This window comes from Passer montanus, unplaced genomic scaffold (genome assembly GCF_014805655.1).
Source record: "Passer montanus isolate IOZ18808 unplaced genomic scaffold, ASM1480565v1 scaffold53, whole genome shotgun sequence".
In the NCBI taxonomy this organism is placed as follows: domain Eukaryota; kingdom Metazoa; phylum Chordata; class Aves; order Passeriformes; family Passeridae; genus Passer; species Passer montanus.
Window position 1 is genome coordinate 2,930,161 of NW_024370263.1, and position 23,227 is coordinate 2,953,387.

At 43.3% G+C, this 23,227-nt stretch overlaps 1 protein-coding gene across 1 annotated transcript in view; it reads left to right on the forward strand.

The window, feature by feature from the left end:
- The first annotated feature begins 220 nt into the window (after window positions 1-220).
- The window catches only part of GALNT9 (polypeptide N-acetylgalactosaminyltransferase 9), a 132,973-nt gene continuing 109,966 nt past the window's right edge, over window positions 221-23,227 (forward strand). Inside the window, exon 1 of the mRNA XM_039724811.1 lies at window positions 221-796. Within this exon, the coding sequence (XP_039580745.1) occupies window positions 556-796 (241 nt within the window). The 5' untranslated portion in view covers window positions 221-555. The remainder of the gene's footprint in view (window positions 797-23,227) is intronic.

The following is a 23,227-nucleotide window of genomic DNA, read 5'->3' on the forward strand; positions in this document are numbered from 1 at the left end:
GTGGGGCATCGCTCCCCTCCAAGGACACCTTCACCCTGGGCCGGTGCCCGCGGGCAGTGCGGGCTCTCCGGGGGGGCAGCGGCGGTAAGATGGCCCCTTGGGCGCGGCGGGGCCGCTGGGCAGGGCGCGGGGCGGGCGCGGCTCCGCCGTGTGCATGCCGATGAGATCCCCCGAGCACGTCACCGCGCACCGGCGCTCTGCGTTTGGGGCGGCGGACAGCGAGCGAGGGCGGGCGGGCGGGAGCCGCCGGAGCAGCAGCAGCAGCAGCAGGAGGAGGAAGAGGAGGAGGAGGAGGAGGCTCGGCGGAGCAGCAGAGCTCCATGCCGCCCTGCCCGCCGCGGCGCGGGCCCCGCGGGGCGACGGCGGGCGCGGGGCGGTGCTGAAGGACAGCTCCGCTCTCCTCGGCTCCGCTCCCGCTCTCTGCTGGCTCCGCTGCCCTCGGCTCCGCTCCGCGCGGCTCCGCTCCGCGCCCCGGGCGCGCCCCTCGCCGGGTGGCCGCGGGGCCGCCGCTCGCCGCGCCTGGATGCGCCCCCCGCCACCGCGCCCGCGGCTCCCATGGCGGTGGCACGGAAAATCAAAACTTTGTTGACGGTGAACATCTTGGTCTTCGTGGGCATCATCCTCTTCTCCGTGTACTGCAGGATCCAGGACCGCTCCCAGGAGCTGGTGCAGATCGTCCGGAGCGCGGAGCGCCGGGCCAGGAGCCGCGGCGCCAAGGTGGGCAGCCTGGCCGACAGGGAGTCCATCCTGCAGCGCCTGGACCACCTGGAGGAAGTGGTCTACAACCAGCTCAATGGTACGAGGGGCGGGGAGGGGGTGTCCTGTGCCCCGGGAGGGTGCTGCAGCATGGGCAGGAGCCCCCGAAGTGTCCCCGGGGAGGGGAGCCCGGGCACCGCTCGCTCCGACCCCAGCGCTGCAAACCGAGGGCAGGAGGTGATGGGCAGGAGCCCCCGAAGTGTCCCCGTGCCGGGGAGGGGAGCCCGGGCACCGCTCACTCCGACCCCAGCGCTGCAAACCGAGGGCAGGAGGTGATGCGGGGTTTGCTGGAGGGGTTTGTCGAGCCTCCCACCGCCACCCTGCCTCTCTGCCAACTCTTGGTCCAAAGTCAGGACTTCCTCAATAGATGCAAAGTTCAGGAGGCTGCAGTTCAGGGGTTTCGGGATCAGAGGAGGTCCCTACAAACTGTACCAGGTTTTACAGCTTGTCTGGATATATTAACTCTGCATAGGAAGTTGTTTGTATAGCAAATACAGTGTTAGATTATAGCTCTAAGTCATATACTTGGTTTTGGAACTACTTTAAAAACATTCTGCTGAGTTCTTACATTGTGCACTATTAATGGTCTGTTTAAACATAGCACCCATATGTTTTCTTAAGGATTTTGCCATTTAAATTTGTTATTGTCATTGATGAGGAGGGGAAGCATCCACCAGTTCTTTTTATGACTTACCATTCTAATTCACCAGCCTTGAAAAATAGTGCTAGGTTAGCAAAGAACCCTTCCACAGTAGTTAAAACAGGGTAAGCATGGTTAGCCAGTTGTTATAGGACAGGTAACCTTTCATATAGAAACTCATTCTTCAAAATGACTGCATTTGTATTTGCATAGATTCGTAAAGTTCTAAGTGTGAGACATCAGAGGAATAAGTACGTGATTAAATACAGCAGTGTTTTGGACAAGAAAAGGCTGGAGGAGTGAACTTTTGCATGAGATTGTAATATAAATGTAACATTTAGTGTTTCACAGCAAATAGAATTTTCAGTGTAAATGTGTTTAATATGTGCTTCTAGGCTGCTTGTGGAAATCCTACTTGTAACATTGATTTATGCAGGGCTACTGTAGCCTCAAAATGCAGACAAATAGGAGGGAAGCATAAAGTATGTTTCCTATTACTACTTTGTGAATGAATGTATAAATCTAAGTAAGTTTGGCTGTTACAGCAATATGTAGTTTGTGCTAGCAAGTGTTAGGGAACAGGCATCCCCTCATGTTCTCCTCTGGATAAACAGGGCAGAGAGAGGGGGAGCATGGAGTGGGGTGTTAGTCCCAAACCCACACATTCAGGAATTAGAAGGAAAGTGTCAACAGCTGTTTTTTCTAACCATATTTTGGAACAGTTCTGAAGAATGTAGGATTTAAGAGGAAAATCGTTCTCATGAATTCCACCAAGCCACAAAGTTCCCAAACTAGATTAGATTGTTATGCAAGATATTTCCATCACAGCTCAATGAATGGGGTTTTCTCGCCCAAATAGATTTGTTCTTGGCGTTCTTCAGAGGGAAGACTTCGGGAAGGATTTCCCTGTGCTGTGTTCAGCTCAGCACAGTATCCCCTGGAGAATCAGCAGAGTCCTTACCGTGCTAGGCAGGCACCATTGCACGCAATGACTGGAAGTTCTCTGTGAAGCATGCCTCTCTTTGGGATCTGTTTTCCTCATCTTCTTTAATTCAATTTATTGGATATGAATCTTCATGGGTGAAATGACTTGTACTTAGTTTTACGTTCTTCTTCAGGTCATATCAAACACCGCAGGCAGTTTTCTTTCCCTGGAAGTTCTTGTACAGGAAAATACAGAAAGTTTTTCAAGCTGAGCTGTTCAAATTTCCTGTTTATTTCCCCTTAATTCTTCTCTGATGTGATTGTTGAGTTTCTTATTATTACACAGTGGTACGTTAACATATATTAATTCTTTCATCATCATTCTGAAAAAAAAGACTTTTTTCCCCAATCATGCTTCAACAAAAAGAAAAAGTCCAAAGAAATTAGGAAGTGCTCCACTGAAATCATCTGAGTTGCATCTCTGCAAGTGAAATCAAGACCAAGGATCTGTATTTGGGTTTGGCTGGCTGCTGTTCTGTTTGTAATACCATGAGTCATGATTTATGTCATTAATGGGCTTCAGTGGGATGCAGGGGAGCCTGTGTGACAGGGCTGTGCTGTGTCACACACCAGGGCTGCTGTGACACAAACACTCTGTGCTCTGCAGCTTCACCTCAGTGTTGAGTCAGGATCCTCAGCCCTGCACAAGATCACAAGGTCAGAGAGCTGCCTGAGGCTGTCTTGGATGTCACTTCTTCATAGGGTGGGTCCAAGTCTCTTCCATGTGGAGAGACAGACATGGGTGGACAGGTTTTATTCAGGAGGAATATGAGTTTATTGCATACCCAGAACTCCTCAAAGCTCCAGGAGGCTGAGTCCAGCTCAATGCTATCAATGCAGCAGGTCAGCCCAGCCCAGTACTTCAGTTTTCTGCTCTTGGTCCTTTCTCTTTGAGATCAGCAAATTTAGAGCTACCTATTAAGTATATTTTTGGTAATATCTCAGTGTTCTTTTATTTTCTTTTTCTCTTCTATTCAGATGAGACCTGAAGTCATAAAACTTACCTGGATTTTCTAGGGACTCTGTTGATGATCCAGAGCAATAAAAATCCACGCTGTGAGAGACCAGCCTTGCAGCTGCACAGAATTTTGTTTCCGTCACACATATTTGTTTACATACAATCAAGGAAATGTTATTTAGGAGTGAGTACCTTCTGCAAGGAAAAGAAACACAGGCAGTAACATTACAAATGTATGAAGAGGCAACCCAAAACTGATCACTTGAGAACTCATTAACTTTTCAGTCTGAATGAAATCAGTGAGTGCAGTGCCTGTGGAGGTGTGTGCAGAACTCAGAGGACCATAGATGAAAGCCAGGAGAAAGCTGGTCCTTGCCATTATCTTTGGCAGAACAAGAGTTTTTAGAACAGGATGAATGAGAATTGCCATGATTCCCTGCAGAGTCATGCAGACATACACCCAAACAATAGTTTTCGTTTGCTCGTGCTCTGGTTTTTTATCAACTTGGGGAAAAATAGTATTTCTGAAAGCTTTCTTTTCCCTCAGCTGCTGCTGGGTTGGGTGGAAGCAAATGAATAGAACATGTAGAGGGAAAGGAAAGCAATGAAACGTGTCAGTGGAATTTTCTTGGTGAGACTTTGTATTACCTTCTGATGTTTGACCTTGAGTGCAATGTTTATTTTGAAAAAAAGAGTTATTATAGACCTAGTTGAGCAATCCATATAAATTCTTTTTTATTATTTTTGCTATGGTGTTGCTATTGATGGATATATTTTATTGTCATTCAGCACAGAACTCATACCAGCTAGACTTGGTAGCAATTCATTAAATGTCATAATGATAACACTTTGTATTTTCTTCCTATGCCTTTACTTTTTTCTAAAGGGGAAAAAATTAAAAATTATTGAACTGACTGATCTTTTTCCCCTAATCAGTTTTGTATCTAAGTCTGTTGCTAATGATTCACCATAAAGCATAAAGAATTTTTGATGCCCCAAGTAGAGCATAACCTTTCATGCCAAAAGCAATTGAAGGTCAGACTACAATTTCAGTCTAATTGCCTTTTTCCCTTTTCACTGTCTCTTTCCAGTAATACACAACAATCAATACAGCATGTAATTAGATTTCATTCAATCTGCAAAGATTTAGAGAGCTTTCATCTTCTCATTATGTATTCTCACATCATGTCTTCCTACCCATGTCTTCTACACTGGACCCCTTTGACCTGTAATATTTTAGATGTGGAGGGATAAGCTGGGAGTATTCCCTTGAATTTGACAGGTTATCATTCGTTACACATCATAATTTGATTTTGGTCTCTTTGGGAAGATTAAATGCAATAGCAATTTCCAGTGTGATAAATGGGGTTTACATTACATATGCATTTCATGGAGGAGGCTGGGGAAAAAAATGGACAATTCACATAATTGCAGCACAGAGGCTTAAAATGATGGAAATAGCAGGTCCTGGGTGCAGAGCACTGATTCATGCTGACTGGGGCTCCTGATTTTTAGAGTGCACTGGAAGCCAAGTGATTGCATTTAAAATTCAGCCTGGCAATCTGCATAGGTAAAAGTTACAGTAGTATTTTAAAAAGGGCAGTTTATTCTTCATACACGCTGGACTGGCTGAAAATGGGCCCAAATGTCCATGTTAGAAAGTAAGGGTTGGGAACAGGCTGCAAGAGAGTCATGTAAATGTCCACATCACACGTCCACGTTGTCAAAAAGAAGTTTTTACAGCTGGCAGCTCTCAGCTGAAGAACAGTCCCCTGGCAGAGGAGAGAGGTAAAGCCACACATGCACAGGTCACATTTAGTGTGACTGCAGCCTTGTACCAATGAAACTGCACTTTCTCATACCCAAACATTTTATAACCATTTCTATTTTATGTGATTATGGTCTGCTGCTAACATACATCTGGCAAAATTAGCACCACAACATCTCCAGAAATACCAGCTCACATGTGGGCTCTGCTCTCAGCCATGGGGTTTCCTTCTGGTGATGGGCTTTTCTTCATGTGGTCTCATTTTGAGGACATTTCTAAAAAAGTGCAAGATTGGTTATCATGGAGGCAGGAGGGGAAAATGCTGACTCTTTTTTTAAATTTTAAGTTAGGCTGCCATTTCTTGGTTTACTACACAGTGTTTTCTATTCTGCTGGGTCATTTTCTGAAGCTTGGGTAAGTCACCATTGCTACAGGGCTGACCTTCTGTATGGCAAAGTGATGGTCAAGTCCAACAGACCAATTTCCCCATCACACTTGTTTTGGTTGTGTTAGTATTGATTTTTGCAGCTGAGGGATCTCACAATCAGTGCTTTCAGGAAGGTCAAGGTTTTATTCCCCAAAACAACAGAAGAAAAAAATAATGAGCCAATATTTGGATAGTCCCTATATACATATAAGGTAAATTTGAAATAGAATTACTCTATTTAGGCACTTCAGGAAGAAAAGTTCTAAAAGTTTAGTTAAAAAAGAGAGCAGCTCTCTTTTGTAAAACAGACAAGATTGCACTCAGGTCTGAAAAACATTGACAAATGCAAAAAAATATGTCTCCATTCCAGCAGCACATCAGTGATTTTAAAGTCTTTTCCTGTACTCTGTGTTTCATATAGTGGTAACTATTTTATGTAATGTTTCAGCTTTTTGCCTTTGTAGCTGGTAAGAAAGCTTATTTTGACAGGAAAAAAAAAATTATGTGGTAATTTTATCATTGACTCATTTGTGTGGAACTTGAATCATTTTTACCATATGAGATTAAAAGCAGTGTTTACAGAGGCAGAAAGGAAACCTTTGCCTGATGTTGTTTTTGTTGCCTTTTCAGCTGTATTCTGGTTCAGTATCTTTCCACTTCTTTGTATATTTAGCTGGAATGGGAAAAGCAAATATGGGTCTGTCATCTTCCCAGAGAGGAGTGAAGTGTGGTGGCTGCACACCTACAGCCACTGCACAGGTTTAGAGGATTAGAAGACCTGGCTTTGACTTAATACTCTTGATGGAGAGAGGTGAAGCTGGTTTTTGAGTTTAGGGGGTTTCATTGTTTGTTTGATCTTTTAGTAAATAAAGGCAGGTAGCAGTTAAACCAGGAGCATCATTTTAGAATGAACTGAATGTGTGGCATTTATCCAAGGAAATACTAAGATTTATGAAAGGAAGGAAAAATAAATGAGTCATGTTTAACAAATCTGCCTTTTTTTTAATGCTTCTCTCTAACTTTACTAATGGGCACTCAGCTTCTCTTTCTTAGCATACTTGGCATACTTTTTTATTATTGTTGTTTGTGGGGTTTCTCTTGGTAGTTATTACCATAATTTAGTTTAAAACAATACACTGAAGGACAGAAAAAAGAAAAGTAGAAAATAAAAAAAGCTTGTGATGTTCTGGATAACAGGAAGGAAGAGAGCCAGTGACAGCATTACCATAATTTAGTTTAAAACAACACACTGAAGGACAGAAAAAAGTAGAAAATGAAAAAAGCTTGTGATGTTCTGGATAACAGGAAGGAAGAGAGCCAGTGACAGCAGAGCAGCTTCCAACCTTGTTGGAGTCCTATTGATCAAAACTGCCCTCTGAAATAAGACACCTCGAGTTCCTGAGAGTGAAAGCTAGAGAAACCCTCCCAGTGACCCAAAGTCATTTTCTCCTGAGAGCAGAGTGCTAAACCAGCCAAATGCTAATTGGATGTGTCTGCTCTTCCTAAAACTCATAGCTGAGGTGCCATGGAAATGCCTGTGAATATCTGAAAGCTTCACAAGTGGAGGCAAAACCCATTTCTAGGACATCAGGGCAGGTGCAAACATATTAAAAACTGTCTTTCTGCCCTAGAGTTTCTATCCTTTCAGGTGCTCTGGAATATCTAGGTTCTCCAGACAGTTTTGAAGACCAGACACAGCACAACTGGCACTTACTCCTTACTCAGCAAGTCCTGTAGAGATTAAAAGAGTGTAAGGCCATCTCCTGAGCCGAGATTTCTTGACTTACTCAACAGAAGGCAGCAATGATGCAGCTTGGTCTAGGGCCCTCTGATTTATCTGTGCTTACTTTGAGTTTAAACACACTGTAGTGCTGCTGGGGATAAAAGTGACAACCTTGGTTCTGTTGGTTATTTCTCAGTTTGATCTGTTGGGCTTTTAAATCCTTATTTCTTGAAGTGGCATCACACCCATGATCTGGTGTAGGTCGAGATGAAGTGAGTTGTGAGCATGTGTACATTTGTATGTGTTCAAGGAAGTGATATTTTGGAGCTGAATTCTGCTCTCTTATCCCTCTGGTTTGATGTTCTCCTCCCACAGTGAGGGAAGGGGACTTTGCTTTCTGCAGTTCTTCACACTAAGTTTTTATTTCCCTGGTTTAGCTCAGTTGGACTCCTTGCTGTGCATGGAAGGACAGTCCAGCAGCACCTTTTGTGGGCAATCCAGTGGAATGGGTGTTCCAGAGGAGCTCTCACACCAGTTCCCTGCCCCTCTCACTGCACTTGTCAGGCCATTTCATTTCTGAACAATTCTGTGTTTGTGTTTAGTTTACTTGGATGACTTGTTCTGAGGGATCTTCACAAACCAAGGATGAGCCTGGGGTCATGAATTGTTTTGTATCCCTGTTGAGGGCAGTCCTTAGTGGAACAATGCAGCAGAAATGGGCTGGTCTTGACAATCCCTGACAAATGGTAAAAGACCTAATATTTTTGTTGTTTTGTTTGGGTTTTTTTCTTCAAATGTGTCCTTGATTACTGGCTCTGAAGGAGAGTCTGAGGGCAGCAGCAGGGTAGAGAGCTGAGGAGACAATAGAGTGATTCTGCTTTGTCATCATGTGCACTGTGGACACAGAGTTCTCTTGGGGGCTGAAGAGTTGTTGAAGTAAATGAGCAAAACGTTTTTGGAGAAGGTGAGAATATAGATTTCTGAATATCTTAAGCCTTGTATCACCTCCCATGGAGCCATTCTCTAGAAGCACTTTCACTTGCCACCGGTCTGATTTATGCTTTTAATACATGAGCTGTAATTTGCATGTCATCCTGGGAGAATGGGCAATGATGAAGAAAACTAAACCAAGGAAAAGGTTTTTAAAAGAGCTTCTGTTTTAGTAGCTTTCTGCTACTTAAACATGGTTCTGTCAGGCAGAGATTATGGATGCCAAAATGCTACAGGAGAGTGTTACCTGTTTCACAGCACATTGTTTGGAATGTCTGGAAACACATTTAAATAACCCAGATTTGGTGGACGAGGATACAAAGGAACGTGCTTGGCTTCTGGGATTCTTTATTGTGGCTTTGCTTCAGTCTCAGCCTCCTGGGCTGCAGGTTAGAGCCACAAGCCCAAGGGGCTGCTGCAGCAGCAGGCTCTCTGTCCCTTGGGCTGAGCAGCCCCTGTAAAATGGCACAGCCCTGGCACAAGCCCTGCTCTCCCCCAGCAGGCTCCTGACACAGAGCAAAGCCAGGACAGCTCTGTGCAAAGAAGCTGTGTTAGCTGTGGCTCACAGGACTGGCAGCACAGAGCTGGCTGCTCTCTGGGGTTCCCAGTGTGTTGCTGGATTTTGTTCCTGGGGAGCTGCTGAAATTGCCATGTCTGTGCTTGAGTCAGCAGTTGTGCTCAGCTGGGAATCCAAGCCAGGTGCAGAAGTGGCACTGCTTTCTAAGCAGGGTGCAGATGCTGCCAGCCCTGCTGTGCTGTGGCAGTGTGGGGGGTGACAGACACTGCTGCCTGCACGGGCTGACTGCCTCAAGAAGGTTTTTATCACTGCAGCAATGATTCAAATTCTCCTCAGCTCACCCGTGCACTTAGTCCTTAGTAGAAATCAGTTGCCTAAATTAATCTTTGCTATTGATCCAGAGGCATCAGCAGAGGCAGTAGTTATCAGTACAGTAACTCCTGTAGTAAATTTGGCCAAGTGAAGGCATTTTTGCCACAGGATGAGGAGTAGCTTTGGTAGTTATGATGATGTGTGTGTAGTACAAAGGATGAAGCCTTGCTGTGTCCCTGTACTGCTTCAGAATGGTTGAGAGCAGGGCCCTTCCTCTTTGGAGCTTGTGGAAGGATTCTCCTTTCTAGTAGAGATCTGGTGAACTTTGTATTTTTTTTTGCCTTTGACTCCTAATCCTGGGGGCTCTTACTGCTTCTGTGTTTGTGCTGTTTGGCTCCAGTTTGCATTTGCAAAAAGAAGTTCTCAGACCAGGTCGAATTAGCACTTCATGGTGGCTGTACTGTCCATGGTACTGCAGGACCATTTGCTAAGGAAAAGGAGGTTTGTTGCACAGGATTTTGTTTCTCTTAGAAGATATCCATGAAGACAGCTGGAAAGCCCTTTCCTGCAATACTGGGGAAGTTTGCTGCTTCTTCTTCTTATTTTTTTTCCCTCTAGCATTTTTGGTGGGGTGGTAGGGTTAATTGGTTGTTTTTCATTTGGATTTTTTCTGCTGGTTTTGTATTTTATTTGGCAATGGGGCCTTACTGCCCTTTTAGAAATTGAGTTTATTTTTTTCTACAGTTCTCATATGCCTCTAGGATGAACAGCTTTTGTAAATAAAAATGTATTTTTTGTTATATTAACTCATTTTCAAGCAAGCCTTGTGTTGTAGCAAAGATTGGTGGTATTCTTTCCTGTGCACGCTGAACTGAAGGCAGTGATAAGACTAAAAATATCCCCAATTGAAATAGCACTGTATAACCCAAAGGTTAGTTTTCCTCAGGATGAAAATTTGCAGTTGCTCTATGGGTTCCTTGTAAGACAGATTTCTGGTCATGCAGCCATGAGTAAAATGAGGCTGCTGATAGCTGCAAAGTTCTGTATCTGCCAAACTCAGCCCCTCTGGTGGCTGCCAGGAGCAGAATTCAGCTGGTGGCCAATGCTGACACCCATTGCTCTGCTGCGAGCTGGGGGTGAGTGCTGGCTGTGGTACCAGAGGAGGGAGCAGGCACTGTTCACACCTCCAACAGGAAAAACAGATTTTCCAGCACAGAGCTGTTAATGCTAAAACCTGCTGATGGATTGCAGGTGGCTCCATGTAACAGATGGGAGTGGGGCATGAGGGGAGAGTGAGCTGAGCATGTTGGAGATAATACACAGCCTAATGCTGAGCTGCCCAGCTGCTGAAAGAGTTTATTTCAATTTTCACAAGCAGTGAGTGGGTTTGGTGTGGAAAAATGGGTGGTTGGGTGGCTTATGTGTGAGCCTGTGCTAGCCTTGGGTTTGGAAACCCCCTTTTTTTTTTTTTTTTTGTAGTTCTGTTATGAAATTTGTGTGTTGTCTGGAGAGTCCCCAGGACCCAGATCTGTGGATTTAGGCTGCTGACTTTCCAAAACCATCACAGGGATGTGGGCAGCCAAATTCTCCACTGGAGCCACCTTTCTTCCAGGTGGCCAGTCATTTCTACCACTCTTTAATGAACTTTTGTATCTGCCAGAAGCTGCAACTTTCTCAGCAGCTAAAAAATGTCTTTTATTTATTCATTGCTAGTATCACAAGGAGCAGTAGAAATATTTTCAGGTATTAATTATAAATTTCATATGTTTCTTCAGTTTAACATTTGGCAAACTCACTCAACACATCCTTCGTGGGGTGCTCCTTTAAAAGGCACAGACGTGACCATGTCAGCACCTGTACTGAACATTTCAACCTCAGCTATTCCTGCTCTGAATACACAAACCCAATAATCTTTGATTTTAGACCTGTGCCAGCATGATGCTCCTCCTGAAATAGATCCATCTGGCTCGATGCATTTCCATTCAACAGAAAATTAATTCTGGAAGGGAAGTGCCTTTTATAATGCCTGTATCCAGTGGGGTTGTATGCAAAACCTTCTGTTCCCTGAAAGAGGCAGCTTGGTATGGGTCCCATATTCACAGCTACATTCCCATTCCAGGCCCACATAACTCAAAGCCAGGCTGCAGAGAGCCCTCTCAGATGAGATCATGGAACGAAGAATCTCTTCTGTGATTCATTCTGAACCTGATCTGCCTAATAACTGGATCCTTTGTCTCCCTCTTTCTGTCACACATTAAAAAGTTCACAAAGTGAGAATTTCCAGTCTTCTTTGCACAATGAGAAGAGTGAACAAAAGATGGGCATAAATGGAGGAGAAATATTTATGAGGGAACAAAGACATGGCCCTACCTTTGAAGCTGGGATGGAGCAGCCCAGCGTGCCAAGGGACACGGGCTGAGTGATGCAGCCCTCAGAGAAGGAGATGAGCACTGCAGAAGGATTTTTGCATGTGCTACAGGACTTGTTTAGGCATCTCTGAGCCTTTAATCAGCCTGACAAGAAGCTGGAGCACAAATAGAGTCAAAGAGACACAGTGGAGCCTATGGAAGAATGAGGCCAGTGTGAAATTTGCCATATTATAGATGATGGAAGTGCTCATGGGATGAGTCTGTGCCCAACTCATGGCAGAACTGTTCAGAAGTGCTCATGGGATGAGTGAAGTGGGGTCAGGGTCTGTGCCCAACTCATGGCAGAACTGTTCTGGCCCTAAGGAGAGGTGGAGCTCCCCATGGCAGCACCAATGATATTGTGATATCGTGATATAGTGATATTGTTAATCAATGCTGTATATAACAGGTCACTCTGGGACAGCCACACCACAGTTTGGCAGTGCATCTTAACTTGGAATGTTGATAGTTAGTGTGGACCAGTTTCATGAGAGAAAAGCTCTTGTGTGGGTTCCTTATGGCACTGAGTAGCAAAGTCAGAACCAGGCCCAGAGGACAGGACAGCTCATGCAGGATCAGCACCAATTAGAGATGACTAGGCTGAGACACACCATATTGTCATAAAGCAAAATGATATTTCAGGATGGAAATTCATTTTAGAAGCAGAAATCAGTGTATGATCTTCTGTTTTTGTCCCTGAGCTGGAAGAAGATGCCTCTAATCTGTTTGATATTGCATGCCTGTGGCTCCTCAGTGCCTCAGCATATGGTTGTGAAACTAGAGGTTGATTATTTTCAAAAGTATTTTGACAGATACTGAACTGACAGATTCCCTGTTAAAAAGAGAGAGAGAGGTTTTGTTTGCTCCTCTGCTCATGAGGCTTTGTGGGTTTTAGGATGATACCTTGCTTTATATTCCTTTCAAAGGTGGGGAGGGAAAAGCACTCCTAGCATAAGAAATCAGAAGGAATACTTTTTTTATTAATTCCAGGGGATAAACAGGCAGAGCTGCATGCAGTGGTGTGCCCTGCTGTCAGGGTGCCTCACCTCTGAGCCTGTGTTCTCCCTTTCCAAGGGTAGCAGTGCTAATCTAGCAAGTCAGGCATTTCCATGTGAATTTTCTGTAATAAGGAAAAGTAGTTTAAATGGGATCACATACATACCTCATTATTTCATTAGGAATCCCCTAATCTGTGACCAGAAAACACACTCTTTTTATCACTTACCCTGGTTCTCATCATTGCCACTAATCCCTGACAAGAAGCAGAGTGTGTGACCTCACAGAAACTGGAACTGAGGACAGAAGGGTCAAGAAAATATTTTAAGCTGCTGAAATACAAGTCCCAGACCCAGGAGACCTGGCCTTCATTTCCAGGGGGGCTGTGCTGTGCTCCTTATCTGTGGTGACAGCTCATATCTCTGCTCCCCTGATCCCTTCCCCTTATCTCTGTCCTCAGGTTACCTCTGTGATATTGTTAATCAGCCAGGCTCCCAACAGACCTGGACACCCAGTAATGAACACATTCAATCCTAAAAATATGTGTTCAGTTCCTTGAGCAGCTAAACCAAGAAAACTCAGTTTCTTGTGGGTTGGCAACCCACAAGTGAATTCTTGGGTGGTCTTTAAGAGCTCCAACAGGTTTCTTGTGTTTGATCTTTCACCAAACCTCTTCTCTCAGTAGGAACATTTTAATGGCACTTTCTTCCCAGATGTCAGCTTCTGTGACACTCACAGAAATGCAATTTTTGGAGACCTCTGACTGTCTGCCAAGCTTTGGCTGAAGTTAGAAGTAGTCCTCAAAATCTAACGAGCAGAGTGAAGGGAGAGTGTGGAGAGGCAAGCAGACTGATAGACAAATGGAGACAGCATGATCCCACAAAATGGTTTTTCTTAGCAAACCAGGCTAAAAATCACATTGGTAACAAATGGGATTTTTACTTATTTAAACACAATCATGAAAATTAAGTTCTGAGCTTTTAAAGGAATGTCCACATGGAACTTTTGCTTGCTCTGTTAATTGGCAATATGTTAGCACAAGCATTTTTCTCTACTTTCCTGCTTATTTCAGTTAATAACTCCAGCAGCATGACATTTCCCTGACACTACACCAGTGCTGCAGGAGAGCCTGCCTTATTTTCAGCCTGCTGAAATGGCAGACTCAGGTCCCAGTAGCCTGTCTCAGTGCTTTTCAGTAGAGTGAATAATTAAATCATGAGCAAGCAATGCCAGTGCTCTGTGCTCAGCAGCGTGACGCACGTCCTGCTGCTCATCCCATCCCATCCCATCCCATCCCATCCCATCCCATCCCATCCCATCCCATCCCAGGGCTCAGCCCTGCCTTTCCCTGGCCCCACTTGGTGCTGGGAAGCTCTTGCTGCTTAGGAGAAGTGTGGGTGTGACCTGAAGTTTAAGCATGACTGGAGAGTTGCATCTGCTTTGTGTCCTTGAGGAGTGATGAGCCCAAGCTGTAAACTCAGAACTCAGGTTTCTGAAATTCAAATTTTGATTCATACCAGTCTCTCCACTGAAGGATATCTTCTGCTGTATAAAGGCACCTTCTATCACTGTCCTCATTTCTCTTTTTACTGTGTAATTTAACACCTCATAATGTAGTTGTAAGTACAAACTGGAGACACATCAGGGGACAGGGACGCTCATTCTTTCATGGAATTTTGGCATAAAGGAGAGGAAAGCTTGAAGAAAAATTGAGTCTCTGAAAACTTGAGTTGCTTTTTACATTGCCTTGGTGAAAACCAGATAAGCACTGTTGCAGTCAGTGTATTAGGAAGGGAAATTGAAGAAGGTTGAGCCACATCTTCAAAAACTTGGCCACTGTCTTTATATATGATCTGAATTCTATATTTGTGTGGTAATTTAAACGTGCTCTGTAGGTTGATCAAAGCAGCGCATTGTTACCAAATGCATCCTGTCTCCTCCAAGGCAAGCCCAGGGTTCCTGCTGTGGGTTTGTCAGGGCCCAAATCAGCCCTAGGTCACAGTCAATTCCTACAAATACCCACATGCAATGAAGCCAATCTTGTTAATAATGAATCAGTTATTATAGGAGAGCTGGTTTTTACAGTGCCTGTAATAGTAGATTGTAGCTTTCCCGCTCCTGGAAGTCTGAGTCAATTTATCTTTATATCAACAATAAAGCAGAAAGGGCAGAAATCAAAGTAAGCAATGTTTTTATTACCGCTTTTAAATAAAACATTGTGCCAATATTTTTCCCCTAACATTACATCTTTATTTTCTTAAATTTATTGGCAATTGCTATTTATCTTCATTTCTCCTTTCTTTTGCAAAGCTATCTCATCCTTTGATTTGCTTCCCCCAGAGAATGTGGTACCTAATTCTTTTTATTTGTCCTTGATAAATCCCTGATTAATTGTATGTTATAAGCTATCCATGCAACATCGTGTCTTTCATTTCTAAATAGGCTTTCTTTTATGAATATAAAGAGCTAAAGCTTTTCTTTCTAGAGCCAAAACCAAATCCAGACTCAACATTTCCTTTAACAATACCAAGGCACTTCAAAATCAAGTAAGATTCTCAGCACTGTGGAATCTCCTTCTATTCCCCCTTTGTGAGTAGGAGAGACTCAGACCTTTAACTGGGCACATCCTCTGGTAGATAGATCTGTTATAAAAGTGTCTGTCACTTCATCTCATCAAATAGAAGGACTCTGCAGAATAACTTACTTCATCCATTTTAGCTTCAAATATGCCATAATTTGTTAATTTGTAAGCATTTTTGTTTAGGTGCTGGATTCAGGACTTTTGCTGTTTAAAATGTGTCCCGTGTTTGGTTTTGAGCTGACTTGTCCTGCTGGCAGAAAATTAAATCATGCACACATTAAGAGGTTGATGGAAGGAGGCATTGCAGCCTGGCATTGACAAGCAAGGCACAGCTGTGGTGTATGTTGACATGAGATATGAAAATAAAGTGAAGGCAGGAAAGAGGAGGAAAAGTAAAGATGTGAGTTCTGTCTCAACCAAATTCCCAAGCTAAGCTCCCTGAGAGGTGTCAAAGATGTGCCTGAGAAAGAAGAATACAAAGACAGGTCAAGAAAAATACACAGATCTACAGATCTAAAATAGACAGTCTGTCAGGAAAACGAGTATGTTTTGAAACCAATGTGCAATGATGCAAAAAAAAAGAAAGAAAAAAAAGTATGTCACCCTTACAGAGCTTTTAAGGCAATACCACACTGAAAGGAAAGGGGAGGAATCAAGGCTCTCTCTGGCTCCTGTGAAAACCAATATTCAAATGAACTGTTTTCCAAGAGATTGGGTGGAAGTATTTGAGATGTCTCATCCTCAATAGCAGATGATGTCTTCTCCCATCTATTCCCAAGGAGAAATGTCCAATGATGAGATGGAGAGGCAGCAGACAGAGAACCAGCCCTGCTCTGACAAACCCTGCTCTGATTTCCTCAGATCATTTCATTCTCTGATGCCAATAGGAGGAGCAGGCAGTGGCTCTTGGAGCACAGAAGGAGAGCAGTGGCTGTAGCAGTGGCTGTACCATTGGCTCTTTGTTGTGGTTGCATTGCCAGGGGTGAACTCAGTGGCTAATTTCACAAGAGTGGAAAATCGAGATCCACTTTCAAGCACGACGTGACTCTGAGTTCCAGCAGCTCCCACGTCTGGGTTTAATGCTGCCATCCTCTGCTGTGCAAAATGAGCTGAACAACCAGGAGCTTTTCAGCCATACAAACAGCAAAGTGTTCTATACGACTTTGTTGTTGGGAAAGCTATCTGTGTGATTATGTTAGTTTAATTTAATAGCAGGCTGTTTAGGTAAATGAGCAGGGAGGCATATGAGTGTCTGCAAATAATGTGGAGCATGATTGCAAAATGCTGCTGCAGGAGATGGGCTTGTCTGGCCCTTGTCAGGGCTCTCCAAACACCCTTGAGCAGGAGAGAAGAATCTTCCTTAACCTTGGACAAAACCCCTCTGAGACAGAGACCTGAGGGTGAACCCTGAGCTGAAAGGCGGTAATTTGGCAGGTTGGGCAATGTCAGATGTGGTAGAGCCTTTGATGAGTTTGGTCTCTATTATCAGCACAATGGAGTCTAGAACAGTATGGACCTGCATAGGACCTGAAATTAGATAGAATTTTTTCTTTTTTTCTTTTTGTGCCTTAGGTTTAAAGATAATTTATTTTTTTCCTTTTGGAACCTACACCTGTGGGATTGTCTGCTGTAGTGGAGCTGGTCTGAGGATAGAGCAGTCAGGGACTTCTCATCTAGAATTGCATCAGTAGTCAAAGGGGTATTTTTAGTGATTAGAGGTGTGCAGTCAGCTCTGTAGGGTCAAGGAAATGTCATTGCATCCAACAGCAGCTTTCCAGCTGTGGCTCCATCCTGTCAGACCTTGGGTCACGCCTCCCTTCCCACCACGGTCCACTGCTTCCCTTCCCTACCTTTGATTAACACAAGCAAACTCCTCGCTTTTCAAAAGATATTTTCCTCATTTATAAAATTAAAACCCTTTAACTTGGCTGAACCAGCTTGTTCCTGAATCTAATTAAACAGCCCCAAAGTTTTAGCTCTTGCACCGTGGAGCTTTTCAAGGAGAAGCCACGCTCCCTTCCTCCAGAATGGCTCTGTTATTGTTTTAATGACCACTTCACCCAGGAGTTTTCACCTCTGTTTCCCTGGAAAAATTAAAGAAAATCTAATATATTGATACAGATGATCCATTTCATGTGAGTCGGTGACACTCTGACCGTGACAGTACCAGAGAATTCATTGCTGCAGGAGCCCATTGAATCTAATATTAGTGGCTGGGCTTTTAAAGGACACTGGGTAGTTTTATGCCCTGTTTCTACCTGTCTGAGTTAAGATAATGAGGGTAATCTAATATTATGCTCCAGGGCTTTAGTTACCTGCCTATGGGGTTCAGAGGGAGCTCTGCTTCCAGGGACTGAGCAGAGTTTAATTGGCCAAGTGCTTTATCGTTTGTGTTTCATTTCCTCTGAAGCCTCAGGTATTGGCCACTGCCAGAGGACAGGTGCCAAACTGATGACACTCAGATTTTGTCTCCTTTTAATATCAGTGGGCTGCCAGGCAGATACACCAACATTTCAGCTCCTCCCCCTCAACTCCAGATTTATGCCATCACCAGAGGAGTTTTCTGGCTTTCCTCCAAAGCCCTGAAGAGAAAAATACATTTTATGTTTCACCAGCAAAAACCACAAGTCATCTGGGATTTAAAAACTTCTAGAAGAATCGTGGCATCTGTTATTTATTTAAAGATAACAAAGTGATCTTTCTCTGTGAATGAACTTTTTGATCATTGAAAGGAAAATTAAAAAAAAAAATCAGAGTCACACACATATAATTTAAAATTATGCATCTGGAGTAGGGAAGGGGCTTTTTGTCTCTCAAAATATATCCTTATATAGCTGTTCCTTGCTTAAGGAGGAAATCTATTTTTGTTTAAATCAAGTTTCTGCCAAAACTGGTACCTCTCTTATTATCTGTAAATTTGGGATCAGTGTCCTACCTCACAAATGAGCTTTTATCTTCATCTCCAGTGGACTGTACAGCTGCTATTTCTTGGTCCTTCCAGTCCTCAATCTGTTTATCTCCTCCTGAATTATCTGTTGTAATTAGAATACATTTTCTCATCTCAAGGGGTAACCAGCTCCAAATGAGTGTTCTATAAAAGCAATTACTTTTGATATTAGATATCTGTACATAAAAACACAGTATTTCTTCCAATTAAAAAGCACTAATGAATTTTGTGTCTAGAGAGGCAGTAGCCTACGCAGAGCTGCAGTTTCTGTGAAGCCAAGGAACAAAAGATGAGGCAACTGTAAGAGGGCAGTGGTGTGTGTGCTGCACCACTGAATAGCAGATTCAGAGAGAACACGGCACTGCAAGGACATCCTGTTCCCTTTTTGTCCCCAGCAGGCCTTTTGTCAACACAGATGAACCAGATCTCTCTCCATAATCTCTCTCCAAGATGACTAACACAGTTCCTGTCTTCTACACCTGGCCCTCAGTCTTTTTATTTCCTCAGATATTCCTCTCCTCTTCCTCAACGTACTAAGTCTTGCATTTGGCATGGGGCAGCTTTACTAGAGGTGACTCCTTCCCTCTACAGACACAGAACTGCCACCTTTCATCATCTCAAAATTACCTGAATGACTAGGGAGCTTTTATCACAAGCTATTCTACAAAAAGGATCATTTCAGAAACACTTTGACCTTGTTATATTGTCTTCATGTCTTCTTTCTTCATTATATTTCTTGTATCTGATTCTTGTCTTTGTTGATGGTGAGTGTTTTGGGGTGGAATCTGTCTCTTTGGGCTCATGTAGCATCTGCTGCAGTGGTATCCTGAGTCTGGACTACATCCCATGGAAACTCTAAGGAAAAAAATTGTTCTGGCCAAATCCTCTCCTGGTAGGAGTTACCATGTAGGATTTAAGGATTAAAGCATCAATATGGTGGAAGCAGAGTGTGTAGGATGGAATAAGGGTCAGCTTCCAGCCCAGCTGCTGAGGACAGCCCCGGGCACCTTCATGGAATTTTCCACAAAATGTATTTGGAGCATTTGACAGATATGCACATGTTGTGTCTCAGAGTGCTCTCTGCAACCTGGAAAAGTCCCTGTTTTGAAGAAGCAACATATGGCAAAGCACACAAGGGGTTGGATATTAGTTCTCTTGCCAGATAATCCACATAATTTCCCAGGCTCCTGGTTCTGCACTCCCTGCCTGACTGGCTGCTGGGGGTGGGAAAGGAGCAGCCCCTTTCAGGCAGAGCTGCCAGATCACTTCATCCCTTCCCCATCATTCACCTGCTCACAGATGGATCATGTCTTATAGCATTGCCTCTCATCTGGGCACCAAGACTGAGAAATGCTGTCTCAGGCTTTGCACTGGGGTCTGGAGATGAGGTTAAGCTACAAAACCACTGCACCTCCTCTTTCTAGAGACAAAAAGTTGCATATCAAGTGCTTCAGCTTTACAGGTTGCTGTATTTTTGTCCTTTTCAAGCCATCAGCTGCAGGATGCTGTTTGTCTTCTCCCTGATATATCTGCAGAGATACTTGGGGCTGATACCAGGCACCGGGGACATAAACTTTTCAAGCAAGGATGCAGCAAACTTGAGTACAACTATAAAAAAAATAAGACTGTGTTCTGGTTTTCAGATAAATGGAAGTGCTGGAGTTGCTTAAATTAGATGGGGTTTTGTTTGTTGCTCTCCAATTTCCAAAAGTTGGAGCTTGTATCCCTGTGGGATGTGATCTGCTGAATGTTGCTGTATGTAAAATAAATCTCCTCCACATTCAGCATTCCTTTTAGCTCAGAAAGTGAGCACCTTTTGATATGGACAAAATTCAGATCAGTTCTCTGGGCAGCAAATCTTACATATTATGTAGGCTTGCTTCAGGGTCATGGTGGGAGAAACTGGTTTGGGATATGGAAAGTTGGGATATGCAGAAATTAAAGGCCAGGCTCTGTTTAACATTTAGATTGAATCATGAGCTAGACACCAGCAACTCCCCATGCTGCTTGCTACTGTTTGCAAAGTTGGCTGAAACACTGTCAAATAGTGAAATAGTTCCAAATAAGATTTTTTTTTCCCTGCATATTGTTGATCCTCATGCTTGCAACAGAAAAATTATTTTAGTTTTTCAGGTTTAATATTGGTGCAGTGAGTTGCCAATGCATTCACTGAATTGATGCCAGTGGGGCTGTGCTGGGTGTGTGTGAGAGAAAAGAGGCTGCTTACACTAGAGAGCCTTTCTCTGGTTTGAGTATGTTCTTTTAGAAATCATCAGCTAATAGTTATTTTTAGGGATCACTAAAATGAAGTTATAAACAGCTGGTGAGCTGAGACCTTTAGCTTAGTGTTGAATGGCTCACCTGTGTTGTCCTTTTCCTCCTCCTCCTCCAACCAGCTGCTTTTCTTGTGCACCTGCTTCACTCTGACATGCAGCTCCTGAAGGAGGAAGATCAGTGCTTCCCTCCATGCCTCCAGATATGCCATTCACTGAGGCTGTAACCTTCAGCTGAAGTTTTCAGCTGCAACAGAACGAGATCACAAAATTAGCACAATACAGGAATTCTAGGTGGAAGCATTGAGACTGATTCAATAGTTGCAACTGCTTTAATTCCTGCCTCTAAACTGTTGGGTTTATGTAAAAATAGCTTAAAAAGACATTGTAAGCTGAGTCTTGTTTAAGCTGTCACTGAACCTATACCAGAATCTCTGAACCTTTTTATTTTCTTTGCAAAGCTGTAACTGGAAATGCTAAAAGTCAGCTTTGTCAAATCTATGTGGAGTTTCTATTGTCCCTAATTTTTTTGTTGTTTGTTTAAGTTAGGATCTAAATATTTTTATTGCTTTACATAGTATGCAGTCAGATTTTCAAGTGAGAAATAATAATTGGAGAAGGAAGGAAACAACTGTTTTCTGATGAGTTTGGTGTTTCCTGTTTGAGTGTTTCAGGAGTCACAGGTAGAATTACTGGGTGACTGTGTCAGGTTTTTTGACCTATACCAGGTGTTTAGAAGGAAATGTTTTATCCCCTCCTTTTAAGGCGCTAGAAACTGAAATACTTTCTGCAGCTATTCAAATGTGCAGATGATGTAAGTGTAGATAAAGCCCAGAAGTCTGGCTTTGGAACCCTTCTCAAGCTGGGGCTGAGACAGTCCAGCAAGGGCATTTTGGAGATTTTGCAGCAGTTCTCTCAGTGTTATGACATTCTATTATTATTTTCAATCACTTATTTTTATTTTGATTTGTCAGAAGTTTAATTTTGTCTGAGAGCCTTGGCTGAACCTGATTTACAGCTGCCTATAATTGTGTTGCAAATAAGAAAAAAAATGATCGTAAAATAATCACAGCCATAATCTGATCTAGATTTTGCCATAGTTTCTCATATAAATCTCCTTAGTACTTTTCCCATTGTGACAGGGTTTATGATGAAAAATAGAAGATCTCTTTTCTTCCTAGAAAATGATGCATCCCGTGGAGTAATTAATCTGGTTAAGGAACCAAGGCTGGCTTGTTCTGCTCTCCATTCTCCTAACAATTTCTGTCCTACACAGAAACCTCTGCAGTGAGAGCAATAAATTTGAAATGAATGACAGACACTAATTATTTGTGACCTCATTGTCATCTGCAGCATGGAACAGTCTATGACCATTCCCAGTGTATCAGCTGCAGATATTTTTAGTCTAGAGAATTTAAAGAAAAGACAGCTTGAAAAACAGCTGCTCACTGGGCATCCCCTTTGTGTACAGAGCTGGCCCCATGATCTCAGTCCTTGGCTCTGGCTCTGGACTTTGCCCTCGTTGGTTTCTGATGCTGTGGAAAAATGGGTGAGTTAGGGCTGCAGGTGAGTAACCCAAAGGTAAGAGAAGGAGCTGGAAGTCTGCAATGAGCTTCAAAACAAGAAGAAAGCAGAAAAGTGCTCTCAGATGAGGGCCTGGAGGATGTGCTGGGGGGTGTTCACCAGGCTCTGCTTCAGCCAGGCTGGGGGATGCTCATCCCATCACCAGTCCCCTGATCCCAGTTCTTGATACCAACCTATTTTTGTGAAGATGCTGCTGATCTGAAACTCCTTTTCTGTGTGTCTTTTTTTTTTTTTTTTTTTTTTTTTTAAAGGCTGACCACTGCAGTAGCTGTGGATTTGGGGGTTAGCAAGTCATCACTGTGACATAGAAAGTGATGGGAGGAAGCTCTCTGTTGAGGAGACAATTGCTGAAGCAACAGCAAATCAACTTTGAGATGGAAAATGCAATGCAGATATGTGAGGCATGGTCTGGCTAACCAACCATACATTGAGGAAGATTGCCTGTAATTGCTGCCTCTCACACACATGCACATAGATAAAATACAGTATATTCATTGTTCCTAAGAACTTCCAGAGGCACTGTGGTGCTCTTTTTGAAGAAGGCAGCAATGTGATATCATTTATTTAATTGCTGCTTTATTGTGGTCAATGTTACTGCATCACTGGGATAACTGTCAGTCAGGCTAAGCTACAATGTGGTAGCTGGAGCAAAAAGCTCACAGCAATATGCTCTGAGAGGAAGTCAGACAAATGATGGCTCCTTCCCCCAACAAGATCAGATCAACAGCACAAAGAGCTAGAATATCAGATTTAGAAGAAGGTATATGAAATAATTGTCATCATGGATGGTTTGGCAGGCTGTCTAACCAATTCTCTCAGAAGTAAAATGGCCAATGCTTGATGTTTCCTGTGGGGTGGAAGTTTCCTTCTCACATTACTTGTGCCATGAAGACTCAAGTGTTTTGTTCCATAAACTGCAAGAGAATATAGTATGAAAAATAAAGTTTTCAACCACTGGAAACGTTGGAAACTTCAACCACTGGAAACACTGGAAATTAGATTGTTGCTTCAAGTCAAATGAGCACACCACATCTTGGAGACCCTTTCATTAAAGCAGGTCAGTTGATTTTAATGAAGTCATCTTCAATTTGCTTTGATGTCAGAACCTAGCCCAGATGATTCCAAATGTTCATCAAATGAATTTCCACATTATGGTCTTTCAAGGACATAGGCTTTGTCAAGTTTTCTGGGGTTTTGACTTTTAAAGTGTTTAATTTGACTCTTTTTTTGGAGGGAACTGCTGACTTTTCTCAGAAACTGAGCCTCTTTTAGAGTTCATATATTGGGAATGTCAGGCAGAGCTTGCAGCATCACTGCTGGTGAAGTCTGTTAAGTCTAAGACTGTATCAAGCAGGAGGATTAG